The 15,209-nt window shown below is 44.4% G+C and overlaps 2 protein-coding genes across 2 annotated transcripts in view; one reads left to right on the top strand and one right to left on the bottom strand.

Annotated features, from left to right (window-relative positions):
• The window catches only part of Map4 (microtubule associated protein 4), a 122,929-nt gene extending 109,864 nt beyond the window's left edge, over window positions 1–13,065 (bottom strand). The window contains 1 exon segment of the mRNA XM_013116989.3: window positions 12,943–13,065. The gene's annotated coding sequence lies outside the window, so the exon portion shown is untranslated.
• On the top strand, window positions 11,134–14,887 carry LOC121137615 (basic salivary proline-rich protein 2-like). Its single transcript, XM_040740243.1, has 3 exons — window positions 11,134–11,139; window positions 12,654–13,401; window positions 14,471–14,887. The coding sequence occupies exons 1-3, from the start codon at window positions 11,134–11,136 to the stop codon at window positions 14,659–14,661; spliced, it is 945 nt and encodes a 314-aa protein (XP_040596177.1). The 3' UTR covers window positions 14,662–14,887.
• Window positions 14,888–15,209: the final 322 nt, after the last annotated feature.

Here is a 15,209-nt window from a genome sequence, read left to right as displayed (position 1 = left end):
ACTTAAACACATAAAATAAATACATCTAGTAAAATCTCAATGTCAGGTATGGTTGTGCATACCTTTAATCCCAGCACTTGTGAGGGAGGCAGGTAGATCTCTAAATTCAAGGCCAACCTGATCTACAGAGCTAGTTCTGGAACAGCCAGGGCTACACTGGAAGGTACTGACTTGGAGGAAAACAATGTCCAAGATAAATGAAACTGCTTTCTTAGACAAATAAATTGCAAGACAACCACAAGGGAGAAGACCCTGTCAAAAAGGAGACTTAGGCTATGCAAAATTCATGCCTGAAACCTCAGCAGTTGGAAAGTAGAGGCAGTAGAATCAGGAATTTGAGGTTTGCCCAAGAACATGAACACTGGTCCCCAAAATAATAAAAATAAATAAAATAGGAGACTTAGAAGAAAAACCATAATGTAGGCCTGGAGATGTAACTCCCCATTGGTGGAGTGATTGACTAATAATCACCACATCATGTGTTCAAATACTAACTCCTCATAGGTGTGGTGGTTCATGCCTGTCATCCTAGCATTCTGGGAGTGAAGGCAGGAGAATCAGAATTCAAGGCCACTCTCAACTACATAGTAAATTGAGGCCAGCCTGAATTACTTGAAACCCTGGGGGGTGAGGGAGGACAGAAAGGGAAAAAGCAGGAGGGAGGGAAGAAGAGGAAAAGGAAGAAAAACATTTTGTGAGATGGAGAGGCGAAGGATCACTACAAGACCAAGAGTAATAAAATTACAGTCGAGGATAGGGCCTGACTTGTTCTGTTGGTTTCTTTGTTTTAAATATGTCTGTAAGTATGAGTGCAAGTGCCCAGAGGCCAAAAGAATTGGACCCCCTTGGGGATGATTTTATAATGGTAGTAGGCTGTCCAATATTGGTTCTGAACTGAACATACATCCTTGGCATGAGCAATATATACTGTAATATTAACTACCGAACCATCTCTCCAGACCAAATCTTTGTTTTTTGAGACACGATCTCATATAATTCAGATTAGCCTGAAACTTGATGTGCATTCTACCCATGAGAAAGTCTGAACACAGTATGAAAAACCAACATAGCCAATCCCACTACAACATTATTTCTAGGTTCATAAAATATTTTATAAATTTCCCTAAGAAATAATACAAAAAAATCAATTTATAGTTCCTACTCTAACTCTCATATGTTTCTGATACTTAGTGTTTCAAATCCCAGAACAAAGGAAGGGAATGAGAGAGGGAGGAGGATAGGAGTTGGGCAGGGCCCTTTGAAAAAGGAGCATAGGGCCAGGCGTTGGTGGTGCACGCCTTTAATTCCAGCACTCGGGAGGCAGAGGCAGGTGGATCTCTGTGAGTTCCAGGCCAGCCTGGTCTACAGAGCGAGTTCCAGGACAGCCTCCAAAGCAATACAGAGAAACCCTGTCTCGAAAAAAAACAACAAACAAACAAACAAAAAAAAGAGCATAGTAAATAGACACAGGTGGTACTCCTAGTGGCAGCAACTGAGGACATATCCTGCCAGAGTCCCACGAGAAGGTCAGAACAGATGGCTAAATACTAGCACGACAGGTTGGAAATATGCTCACTGGTATAATTTTATTTTTTTATTTTTTAGATCATGCTTATTTTATATGCAGGAGTATTTGGTCTATATGTATGTATATGTACTACATAAAAGTCTGATGGTCAGGACAGGGCATCAGATCCCCTGGAAGTGGAGTTATGGATGGTTGTGAGTCAAGTGATAGTTCATTTTGTTTGTTTTTCCAGGAAAGGGTCTCTCTATAGTTTCGGGGCCTGTCCTGGAAATCATTCTATAGAGCAGACTGGCCTTGAACTCACAGAGATTTCACCTGCCTCTGCCTCCCAAGTGCTGGGATTAAGGGTGTTAACTCCCAATGTTAATAGTATGCACAGAGCCCAAGGTTTGATTTCTGACAGGGCAAAATGGGGGAAGGGGCAAAAATTTTAACACAGAAAGATGATTCAGTTGGGTAAAGGAGAGTGCCACCAAGCCTGAGGACCTTCATTCTATCCTTGAGATTGGTATGGGGAGAGAGAAGGAAAGAACTAAATTCTTCAAATTGTCCTCCAGGCCCTACACACACACTATACTACACAGGCACTCAGGCATACAAGCATTCATGCAGAAACAGGTACACACAAACAAAATGTATTTTTTTAATCTGAATACATTCCTCCAAAGAATATACATAAATGGTCGACAAACACTTTAGTCATTGTCGGGGTCCATATGGCTTCCATTCGCTTGGCTTAAGGTCAGAACTCAAAACTACCTTTACTCTTCCAAGGCATAGCTACTGTAGGATGTTTGGTCTAAATCATAGATGTCTTATCCAAATACCAAGAGACTTGGTCTAAGGTGTGGTTACTCTTCTAACCCTCAAGGCCACATAACCAGAGAATTAGTCCAAGGTGTGCTTACTAAATGCTTGGAGAATTAAGGAAGAAAGACTATTTGTTCTTTGTATCTTGATAAAGAAGTATCTTGCTTTTTTTCCCCCCTTTTTGGTTTAGGTATGTTAGAATGTTGAAGAATAAACTTGGGGTGATCAGTATTCACTGGACTGCCCTTCTGACTGTATTTTGTGTTTCTATCTTTTCCTTAGTATTTTTACTAATTCATACTTCCCCTCAGGTATGAACCAGGCTGGAACTGACTGAATCCCCCCCATACTGATACTACAGATTGGTGCCACAACATGGGGCTACTACAGATGGCAACTATAAGTCATCAGGAAAATCAAACCCAAAATGATGAGATGCCACTTTATACCCACTAGGATAGCTTTAATCAGAAAGATAATACCAAGCATTCTGTGAGAGATGTGAGAGGACTGGGACCCTTATACACTGGTATAGGAAAACAAATTGCCACTTGTAAAAGAAGTTTGGCAATTTCTCAAAAGGCTAAACATGGTGACCATATGACAGAAATGGAAGTCAAGTAAAGCTGTTCACACCTGTAATCCCAGTTACTCATGAGGCTAAAGTAACAGGATATCAAATCAAAGATTGGGCTTCGTAGCAGCAAGACCATACTTTGAACTTGCTCTGTAAACCAGGCTTCTGCCTCCTGAGTGCTAGGATCAAAGAAAAAGGTGTGTGCCACCACAGCCTAGCAAGAAAAAAAAGTTTTTAAAGATTTATTTATTATGTATACAGTGTTCCTCCTGCATGTACAGCTATATGCCAGAAGAGGGCACCAGATCTCATTAAGGAAGGCTGTGAGTCACCATGTGGTTGCTGGGAAGAGCAGCCAGTGCTCTTAACTGCTGAGCCATCTCTCCAGTGGTGAGAAAAACATTTAAATAAAGTAGAAACAATCCATGTCTATTTATGGATGAATGGATTAACATAACAAAGAATACCCACATAATGAAATGTTATTTGGGCATTAAATGAACTCATGCTACAGCATGAATAAACCTGGAAGCATTACAGTAGCTGACAAGTGTCCATTTACTGTATGGATTCATTTATATAATACATGCAGAATACTGGCAGAAAGATTAGTTGTTGCCAGGGATTGGTCAAATGGGGAAAGACCAATTGCTAATGGGTATGGGGTTTCTTTGGGGGATGATGAAATGTTCTGGAATTAGGTAATAGTGATGGTTACAGAATACTGTGTATACACCAAAACCCACCAAATTATATGATTTTAAATTGTGTCTTATATCCGAATTGCATCTTCAGTTTTTTTGTTTGTTTGTTTGTTTTTGTTTTTCCAGGCAGGGTTTCTCTGTGGCTTTGAAGGCTGTTCTGGAACTAGCTCTTGTAGACCAGGCTGGCCTCGAACTCACAGAGATCCACCTGCCTCTGCCTCCCGAGTGCTGGGACTAAAGGCATACACCACAAACACCAGGTGCATCTTCGTTTTTTTAAAGATTTGTTTATTATGTATACAGTGTTCTACCTGCATGTGTGCCTGCAGGCCAGAAGAGGACACCAGATCTCATTACAGATGGTTATGAACCACCAGGGTGTTGGGAACTGAACCTCGGGAAGAACAGTCAGTGCTCTTAACCACTAAGCCATCTCTCCAGCTTCTTTTTTTTTTAATGACAAATGACAAATCTGTGAAAACATATGAATGGAAACCTGAGGAGTACTTGTTTTAGACTAGGATCAAAAGTGGTCAAAAATAGCTTTCTAGCCAGGCAAATGGGGACTGAACCAAGTTTGAGGCCAGACTCAGCTATACAGCAAGTTATAGGTCAGACACACTTATGGAATAAGGCCATTTGAAAACACACATAGGGGCTGTAGAAATGGCTTAGCAGTTAAGAGCACTTGTCCTTGCAAAGAACCCCATTTGATTTCCAGCACCCACAAGGTAGCTTTCAATCACCCCTATCTCCAGTTCCAGAGAGTCAACACCTTTAGTACTCTTAGAACACTCATGATGCATATACATACATACAGGCAAACAATCATGCACATTAAATAATCTTTTTTAAAAAATTAAACACAAACATAAACATGTTTCCTAAGGACCAGCACAGCTCAGCAGGTAAAGGTGCTACATAAACCTGACAACTGAGTTCAATCCCCAGACAGAGGTGAAAACCAACACTCCACCACATCCATATGCTTGATGTGCACATATCTCTCTCCCTACACACACACCACACACACACACACACACACACACACACACACACACACACACACACACACAGTTAGTGCTCTTTATCCTTACCTCCTCCCTTAAACTCAGAAATCACTTACCTGCCACCCAAAATAATACTAACTGCCCCAATTAACCATCCTTCCTAGAAGAAAATGACTCAGGGCTCTCCTGAATTCTCTCAAAGCATTTCTACTCCTGAAGGACAAAGTCGGTTAAGCTAAATGAACTTATGACCAAGAATTTCAAACAGTTTGGAAAAATGGAGTTCAGGAATCAGCTGCAATTGGAAGAATTCCTTTTCTTAAGCGTCTCTACACTCCATCCTCATTCATGCCACCAATTCCCCATTGCCCCTAAACTGTTCTTGCTCTAGAATATACATATCCTTTTCAAAGCTTCATGAAGGGATTGGCATTAGTTAGGTAGAAGATATAACTATCACCCTGCATCTTCTTACTCTAAAGAATCAAGACAAGTGTGATGATGCATATTTATAATCCCTAAACCTGGGAGGCTGAGAGGAAAAAATTAAAAGTTCATGCCAGGCATTGGTGGCACACGCCTTTAATCCCAGCACTCGGGAGGCAGAGGCAGGCGGATCTCTGTGAGTTCGAGGCCAGCCTGGTGTACAAGAGCTAGTTCCAGGGCAGCCTCCAAAGCCACAGAGAAACCCTGTCTCGAAAAAAAAAAAAATTAAAAGTTCAAGGCCAGCCTAAGCTAAATAACAAGACCCTATCTCAAAATACCCCCCCACATACACACACACCATGGCTACCATTTATAAAGATCTACCTGTATCTTTGGTTTTAATAAGTAAAATATTTAAATTCTAAAATTTGCATACAAACCTCAGTGGAAGAGAACCAAGATCTCTTTTGGAAATACTCCCTAAAGCAATAAAGAGAAAATAAAGCACGGAAGTAAATTGAGCTCTAATTATATCCTATTAAGTTTTGAAGTTGACACTAAGTATTCTTTTTAAGCCCTCAAGTGAAAACTAGAAAAAGAAAATGACAGTTATATAGACACCAGAAGAAAACAAAGGCACAAGAAGATTCAAAAAGATTCCCTGACCACAGCATCCCAGGACTTGGGATGTGGAAGCAGGAAGGTCAGATGTTCAAGACCCACCTTAGCTATATAGCAAGCTCAAGATCAGTACATGGTAAACGAAACCATGTCTTAAAAAAAGGAAAATTCACTGGGTGATGGTGGTAAAGGGATCAGACCCTCAGCCAGCCCTTTCTTTTTTTTTTTTTTTTTTTTTGGTTTTACAAGAGACAGGGTTTCTCTGTATTGTTTTGGAGGCTGTAGGTCCAGCCTGGCCTCGAACTCACAGAGATGCTCCTGCCTCTGCCTCCCGAGTGCTGGGATTAAAGGCATGCGCCACCACCACCCGGCGCCAGCCCCTTTCTTTAGTAGTCATGACAGGCTGGAAAAAGACCCAGCAAGACAAAGGCCTGACTCAGCAATATGTGTTGAGCTTCCTGACCTTGCCCAACCACCTACTACTCACTAGAAGGTCAGATACCCTCCATGTGATAAGGAACCAATCAGAAGTTAGATGGCAGGCTGTAGATGTGCTTTAAGTTAACAGTGACATACAGAGCATAGCGACCACCCTGGGAAGGCCATAGGTCACAGCAACCAGCTGGCCAATCAACACTTCCTGAAGCCTGGAAGTGCACCGATCCTGAGATTGTTGGGGACCCAGACACTCCCCTTGCTCCACCTCAATAAATTCCCTGCCCCAAGGTCCCTGAGTCCTTCTCACTTCACCAGCTGTGTCAGAGGAACGGAGTTAATACAGTTAACTCATTACATTATCAAAGAATCTCTTATTTTGCATCAGATAGGGTCTCTTGGTTATTTTTGGGTTCAGAATTTGGGTACAACAGTGGCACAAACCTCTAATCCCAGAACTTGAGGGGCAGAGGCAAGGCCCAGCCTGGTCTACTGAGAAAGTTCCAGGACAACTGGGGTTACACAGAGAAATTAAAAAAATAAAATAAAAAACTTAGTTTTTACAATTTAAAAAATAAGTGAGCCAGGCGTCCCAGCACTTGGAAGGCAGAGGTAGGCAGATCTCTGTGAGTTCGAGGCCAGCCTGGTCTACAGAGCTAGTGCCAGGACAGCCTCCTAAGTCACAGAGAAACCCTGTCTCGAAAAACCAATAAACAAATAAATAAATAAAAACAAAAAAATAAAAAATGTTTTAATTCCTTAGGGCAATGGACAGAAACTGGCAAAGCAGCCGGGAGGTGGTGGCGCTCACTTTTAATCCTGGCACTCGGGAGGGCAGGGGAGTTTGAAACCAGCCTGGTCTTCAAGAGCAAGTTCCAGGACAGCCTCCGAAGCTAGAGAAACCCTGTCTTGAAAAACCAAAAAAGGGAAGGGGGGAGGGAGGGAGGGAGGGAGGGAGGGAGGGAGGGAGGGAGGGAGGGAGGGAGGGAGGGAAGGAAGGAAGGAAGGAAGGAAGGAAGGAAGGAAGGAAGGAAGGAAGGAAGGAAGGAAGGAAGGGAGATCTGTGTGACCAGAATGGTCACAGCTGCATGTCTGGGCTGACAGTATCAAGAACATCAGCAGTGCTGAAAAAGAAGGCAAAACCCGGGTCCTTCCTTCCTTATAAAGCCAGGATCCAAATCATAGTCTCTGTTTTTTCTTTTCTTTTGAGACAAAATTACTACATAGCCCTGGCTGGCGTGGAACTCCCTTATGTAGATCCTGGAACTAACAGAGAGCTGCCTACTACTGTCTCCCCAAGGCTGGGATTAAAACTGTACCATACATGGGCTAGAGAGAAGGCTCAAAGGTTAAGAGCACTGGCTGCTCTTCCAGAGGTCCTGAGTTCAATTCCTAGCAACCACATGGTGGCTCACAACCATCTGGTGCCCTCTTCTGGCAGAACATTGTATGCATAGTAAATAAAATAAACATTAAAAAAAAAGTGTACCATACTAACATACCACACCTGACATAATTTTCTGGTTGTTTTGGTTTTTGGTTTGTTTGTTTTTTGGGAGGGGTTGTTTTGCATTTTTTTGTTTGAATGGTTTGTATGTATGTAAGTTTTTTGAGACTGGGTCTTACTCTGTAGCTGAAGTTGGCCTGGAACTCATTAGATAGCTCAAGGCGACCTAAAATTTACACTGACTGCACCCACTTTGTCACCTTGGCATCTCAGGTGCTGGAACTACAAGTATGAAGTACAATGACTGATTCTCATCAACTGATTTTTGTGGTTAAAGCATAGTGTCACTGAGAAATTTAAAGTAACTGGCAATCACAGAAAGGAAAATTTCTGTGAACTTCACAGGCAAGTTAAACAAGTATGGAATGACCAGCGCCAGACCTAGGAAAATGGCAAAATCTGCCCTATGCCATCAGTTTAGGTTCACTGCACTGACAATCTCAGCTGGCATCATTACTGCACACCATGAAGAGAACAAGGCCAAAACACAAAAGAGGAGAAATCCTGCGGTTCTTCCTTTTTGAAATTAGATTTATTCTATGTGTATGCATATACATTGACATGCAAGTGGAGGTGAGAGCACAATTTTCAGGAGTCAGTTCTCCCCTCCTACCACATAGGCTCCAGGGACCAAATCAAGCACCTTTTATTCACTGAGCTACTTCACAGGACCCCTTTTGTTTTATTTTTTAAGATTTATTTCTTTTTATTCTATGTCTATGAGTGTTTTACCTGCATGTATGACTTGTGTGCCTAGTAGTACCCACAAGAGGGCATCAGGTCCCCTAAACTAGAGTTACAGATGAGTATAAGCAAAACCTAGGTCACTACAAGAACAGCAAATGCTCATATCCACCAAGATGGCTCTAACCTCCTGTTTTAAAAATAGAGAACAGGTTTCATATAGCCCAGGTTGGCACGGAATATACCATGTAGCTTATGATGACCATGAACTTCTGATTCTTTTGCTAGGATTATAGATATGTCCCATCATGCCAGATCTATTGGGTGCTAAAATTTTAATTCTATATACTAGTCAAGTACTCTACTGAGCTACAAGCCCAGTCCTGGGATTCATTCTCTAAAGATGTAAAACATCCATATTAAAAAAAAAGTTTTAAGGGGGAAACTAACAAGAAGACAAAGATGTGGCTTCATAGAATTTCTAAGGAAAAAAAATGGAGATAAGTGACAAGTATAAACTATCATTGAAAAGTAACAAGAAGGCCAAGAGTTGGCTCAGCAATTTAATAGCACTTGTCGGTTTTGCAGAAGACCTGAGTTTGATTCTCAGCATCCAGGCTGAGCTCAGAACTGCCTCTAAGTCTGGTCTCATGGGATCCAATGACCTCTACAGGCACCAAGAATGTACAGACGCACATGCAGCAATACTTAATAGTAACTTAACATAATAAATAATAATGAATCTAACAAAAAATGAAAAGAATAGCAAGAAAGAGAGCTTGCAGGCCGGGGATATAGCTCAGTAGTAGAATGTTAAACACTCATAATGCTCAAGGTCCCAGGTTTAATCCCCAGTACACATGAAAGAACAAACAAGTCTGAAAAGAATTTATTCTAAAGTAGCATTGATGGAAACTAACAATGCTGTTTAATTCTCAGAGCAGGGATCATATGGACTTTTATTTTTTAGATTGAGTTTGATATAACCAAGTTGGCTTTCAAATCCTGAGTTCAAGCAATTCTCCTACCCCAGTCTTCAATGTCTGGGACTACATGCCCACTAATAATGCATTTCCATTTCTAATGTTTAACAAAGCATCTAGAACAAACTATATTTAACAAACTGACAAACTAGCATGCACAGAGTGGTGCGCACAAAACAGACAGTTTAGAAATCATATTTGAAGAAAAGTAGAGGAGAGTGGCTGTTTGGTTTGGAAAAATAGAACTTTGTGAGAAAAGGTCTCTGTTTGTAGCCCTATCTGTCCTATCTGTTTATCAGGCTGTTCTGGAACTCAGAGATTCCCCTGCCTCTGCTTCCCAAGTGCTGGGATTAAAGACTTGTATCATCACCACCCAGCTGAAAAAAAAAAGAATTTTTAAGTGGAACAAAACAAGTGTCACTGAATAGTTATAACACGAATACTGGAGCTGCACAGAATTTTAAAAAAAGAACTGCAGATGATTTTTTTTTTTTTTTTTTTTTTTTGGTTTTTCAAAACAGGGTTTCTCTGTGGCTTTGGAGGCTATCCTGGAACTAACTCTTGTAGACCAGGCTGGTCTCGAACTCACAGAGAATCCGCCTGTCTCTGCCTCCTGCTGTTTTCATTTTCTAAGTACTGGAAATGTGTTACCACACTCTGCAAAGAAATACAGCTTAAATTTTTGTTTTTTTGAAGTAATTTTAGATGTATACAAGAGTTAAAAAAAAGCTGGTCGGTGGTGGCACATGCCTTTAATCCCAGCACTCGGGAGGCAGTGCTGTGAGTTGGAGGTCAGCCTGGTCTACAGAGCAAGTTCCAGGACAGCCTCCAAAACTACAGAGAAACCATGTCTCGAGAGAAAAAAAAAAAGTCTACAGTAAAACTCTATAAGAAATCCCAAAGATAGATGTGGAGACTTAAGTGGGATATTCCTAGGCAAGAAGATGGCTTGAATCCAAAAGTTCCAGACCAGCCTGGGCAACACAAGACCCCTATCTCAAGGCAAAGAAATTCCAGGTGCTTCCTTCGGTTGTCAGTAAACAATGACTTTAATATAGACTGTAACCTTATTTGTACATTTGAGATTTTAGTGCAACATACATAAGAACAGATTTGTTTTTAAACCTGGGATTGGAGAGTATTGGGACACACCCCAAGCTGTATGGTAACATATACCAACAATAACCCTAGCATTTGAAAGGCTGATGCTTAGTCCAGCAGGAGTGGTTCATGCCTTTATGGTGCACGCCTTTAATCCTAGCACTCAGAAGGCTTGAGGCAGGTGCATCTCTGAGTTGGAGGCCAGCCTGGTCTAAGGAACAAGTTCAAGGACAGCCAGAGCTGCACATACTCTATCTTGAAGGAAAATTGGGGCGGTGAGCAGTGGTGGTTCATGCTTTATTAATCCTGGCACCAGTGAAGCAGCAACAAGCAATTATCTAAGTTCAAGGCCAGCCTGCCAGGAACTGTTTTACACAGAGAAACGGGTCTTGAAAAACTAAAAAAAAAAAACCTGGTACTGGTGGCTCACGCGTTTAATCACAGCACTTGGGAGGCAGAGGCAGGCAGATCTCTGTGAATCTGAGGCCAGTCTGGTCTACAGAGCTAGTTCCAGGACAGCTTCCAAAATAGAGAGAAACCCTGTCTCGAAAAAAAAAATGTAAATAAAATACAATAAAAGGTGCACACCCTTGCACTTTTTAACTTTAGTGAATGTGCTGTTAACAAAAGGAAAAGGAGGCAAACTCACTGAGCTTCAATAACTTGATTAAAACATCCCTGAGAACATTCACTGCCCTCATTCCAACACCATAATCAACTGTTTCACTGATTAGGCTACCAGGAACAATGGAGGTATTTTGGGCCAGTGGACAATTAAAACCAATTGTGTACAAAGGCACCAATACTTTCACCACACACTGGAACCTCTGCTGAGTTTTGTTTTGCATGAGTATTTCCCTTTCCAAGGGGGAGGAGAACCCAAGTACCTGGAAGGTGGTACTGGCTCGAAAAAGCAATAGCTTTAATCACTTACGCTAAATGTGAAAGGAGATCATGACTGAGATAAAAATATCACTTTTGAAAGGAAGTAGTATGGGCCATCGAACTCCATCAACTGAAAAGCCATCACCTGAACACACTCCCATTCTAGAGAGTGGAGAAAAAGCTAAGTTACAAAGTTGCAAGTGCCTGCAGCACTGTACAGATAGATGGAGTCTCTTACTTAGCAACTGTAGTGTTGTCCTCCAAACACTCAGCCTGTCATAGTTAGGGCCTGACAACTGTTCACTCCAAATCCATGTGCTCTCAACTTGGATTCAGGATTGATTTATAAAAATAGCTGCTGCTGTTGCTGGTCTTTGAATCTCTGCGCTGATGACTGCGCAGTGTTACCCTATAGGCCTAGAGCAGCTGTATTTCTCTCACCACACCCATCGCTCTGCCTATCCAGCCAAGCTGCGGGCAACCGCCCCCCTCCCGCTTGTCACCCTCCCGCCCCCCATCTCTGCACCATACTATTCCCCCTCCTCCTGGGCTGAGTGAGCAAATTACAAGCACAAATATCCCCTGATGCAATGCCACAACCATCCCTGGGAAAAAGCAGAGAGCGTTGCCAAAAGCGCAGCAGTAGGGAAATGGGCGGGAGACACTCACAGGGAGCAAGAAACTCTGCAGGGGCCCTGAAGAGAAATACTGCAACTGGACCGGCTGAGGGAAAGGGGGATTCCGGGAGAGAGCTGGGGTAACACTAATGTTCCCTGAGAAGTACAGGCTACACCACCCCATCTCACTCCGGGAGGGGGCGAGTTGTGGATTCCTAAAACACAAACCTGTGGGGAAATCAGTCTCTTCCCCCAAGCAGCAAACGCACTTAATCTACACAATCCTGGAGATAAGCAAAACCTCTCAAACACGCCCAGGAGGCAATCTCGACTAAAGCTGAGCTCCGGCTGTAACAGTCCAAAAGAGCTCGTCCCGTGTGCTAAATTAACTACAATCTCTGCTCCGAGTAACGTTTCCAACGGCCTCCGAGTCCTGCTCCCTAAGTTTCCCGGCTTTGCACCCTTAAAGTGACCCCTTTGCATTCCCAAAGCCAGACACCAGAAGCACGTCAATTCCCCAAACTGCGCAGGGCCCACGCACACAAGGACTCGAGCTAAGATTCTCCGGACCACCCTCAGCCCCACCCATACCCCCCCAGACCGGACACGCGGAGGCTGCTCTCAGTTCCCACATCCACAGATGCCCCTCCTGAAGCCGGGAGAAACGTCCCTGGCGTCCTTCTGCATCGCCGAACCCCACCCAAGGCCCCAGGCTGCAGCCGACCCTCGGCGCCGGGACTCAGCACATGCCCAAGCTGAGGCAAGCCGCTCTGCTCCACAGCCACAAACGTCCTGAAACGGGATCTCTTGGCCCGCCTCGCCCCCGACCGTCCCCTCAGAAGGCGCCGCGAAAACTCCGAAGGTCACACCCGCAGGCCCCCCACCGGGCCCCCTCTGGCTGCCACCCCGGCGTCCCGCAGGCGAACAGCCACCGCCCTTCCCCGCCTCGGGCGGGACCTGCGGGGTCCCCAGCGGTCACCGCATGAACCTAGGCCACTGTCTCGGGGGACAGTGACGAGGCCGACCCTCGGATCCCGACCTCACCAGCACTCACCCGCCGCCGCCAAGCCCAAGCCGGAGCCGCAGGAAGCCGGGAGAGGGCAGAGAGGAGCTGGGAGCAGCCGGGAGGAGCCGCAGGAGCCACAGAGCAAGCCGGAGGGGCGGGGCGCAGGGAGGTGGCCGCTTCCTCGTCGCCCTCTTGAAGGCCGGCACGAAGGCGGGGCGTCCCCACAGCCAGCGGGCGCCGCACCAGCCAATGGGCGCCCCCGAGGGGCGGGCCAAAGCGCCGAGAGCCAATCCGCGCCTGCCCCTGCTCCGCGACCTCTCCGTGGAAGCGGCACGAGCGACGAGAGCCGGACGGTTGGCGAAGCGCGCGTCCGACGTCTAGGCTGCCGCCTCCCGCCCGCTGATACCTCAGCGAAAGGCGAGCCTCAGGCCGCCTCCGCCGTTCTGAGTTGGCCACCGCTTCCTTTTCCAGCAGGGAACTTGCTAGTGCCAGGAGCACGTGGCCTGGGTGCGGGTGGGCCCCGCGGGCCCTGACTGGTGGGCTCTATGATGTAATCTGGGAGGGGCGCGGGGCGGGTCCTTGGGTCCTCGGCCGCAGGGAACCCTGACGGCGAGCCGAGGGCGCGCGACTCGGGGCAGCTGTTTAGAGCTGCCTTGAAAAGTGGACCAAGTTCAGAAGGGACATTGGTAAATGCAAAACTGATTATATAGTTGGCTGCTTTTAGTTTGTTCGTTTTTTTCTGTGCAGTTACTTAAAAATCACCTTTGTTTTGTTTGAGACAAGAGTCTTAACGGCTTAGCGCTGGCTGGCCTGAAATTCTTTGTATCACCCACCTGACTCACAGTGATGGCAGTCCTGCTTCAGCCTCCCGAATTACTGGGATTATAGACTTGAGCCTCCACACATGACTAAATTACCTCCCCCTTCTCTTTTTTTTTTTTTTTTCCTTTTTGAGACAGGGTCTCACTATGTTTGATTCACATTATATTGCCTGTGGATAGTACTGGTGGTCCAGAAGCAATGATACCTAATCCCTTTTGAGTGCTTGCTCTATCTTCCAGATCATAACACTAGTACTTAATCAAAACAATCCTATGTGGTTAGTATATCCTCATTCCCGTTTGTATTTTTGGTTGTGAGCCTGGCCTTTAACAGTTTAGCCATTTATCCAACCCTACTCATTCCGTGTTTATAAAGGAGAGAACAGACAAGCTTAGTTACAACATAATGTCAACAAGGCAGTATTTGGCTAGTGGGGCTTTAACTTAGGTAGCCAGCTGCTAGGGTTGTAAATTCAGCTATATACAGTTTACCAGGAAGACTTGTTTAGGAAGCGTAGCTGTGTTTTGTAGCTGTGTAGCCTTGGGAAAGCTAAGCCTCAGTTTCTCAGTGAAAATTAGGTAATAGTCACTCTCAATAGAGTTATTAATAGGATGCCTATGGCAAAATACTGATGACCCATATTCCCTGTAGAATCTCAACACAGCCAGACAAATGTGCAAACTTGTGGAAGACTTCTAAATCTATCACTGTTGTGTAACAATTTCCTCTAAGATGGGAACTTTTCATCCTACAGGGAAACTCCCTAAGCAGAAAGATAAACTACTCAAAATGGCTTCAGAAGTCCCTGAAACCAACCAGATTAACTGGGCTCCTCCCTACCAGAATTCAGTGTTCCTTTCAAAAGACCAGGGCCAAGCTGCAAAAAAAAAAAAGACTCTGAAGAGCAAAATCAGCAAAGACTCTGAAACCAGCCAAGCTGCCTAGAAGAGGTCTGGACCAGAATCACCTGGAAAGGACACTCTCCAAAATGTTGAGCGGCCTGTAGGCTGTGCAGTACTCTCCAGGAATCCCAGTTCTGTGAGTTGTTACTCAGGCCAGGGAGGGCCTTGGTGATGCAGCTGTCTCTGAGTCTTTTCTGCTCATGTAAGTAACCCCTCTCATGACCCTTTATATTCCTAAGCAACTCCAATAAAACTTATTGTTTGACCAAGTTGAACTTTGGTCTGTCATGAGTGCCCTATCAGGGGTGAGGAGATGTGTGTGTTGCATCTCCCCAGGAAAAGTTTTGTCACACAACACTCATTGATTTGAACTGTAAATGAAGATGATAGTTTCATGGAATCCATATTAATCACTCCCCTAGAGCCAGGTAGTCATGGCACACATCACTCAGGAGGCAGAGGCAGACAGATCTCTGTGAGTTGGAGGCCAACCTGGTCTACAAACTAAGTTCTAGGACAACCAAGGCTATGGCACAGAGAAACCCTGTCTCAAAAAAACAAAAATAAATCAATAATAATAATAAAAAGCCA

This window comes from Mesocricetus auratus, unplaced genomic scaffold (assembly GCF_017639785.1).
Source record: "Mesocricetus auratus isolate SY011 unplaced genomic scaffold, BCM_Maur_2.0 Super-Scaffold_100691, whole genome shotgun sequence".
Classification (NCBI taxonomy): domain Eukaryota; kingdom Metazoa; phylum Chordata; class Mammalia; order Rodentia; family Cricetidae; genus Mesocricetus; species Mesocricetus auratus.
The sequence above is the reverse complement of the archived record's forward strand: the minus strand, read 5'-3'. Positions and strand labels throughout refer to the sequence as shown.

Coding starts and splice junctions, on each gene's coding strand:
- LOC121137615 (XM_040740243.1), top strand. Junction 13,402..14,470: donor GCCAGGAGCACGTGGCCTGG/GTGCGGGTGGGC, acceptor TTCATCCTACAG/GGAAACTCCCTAAGCAGAAA.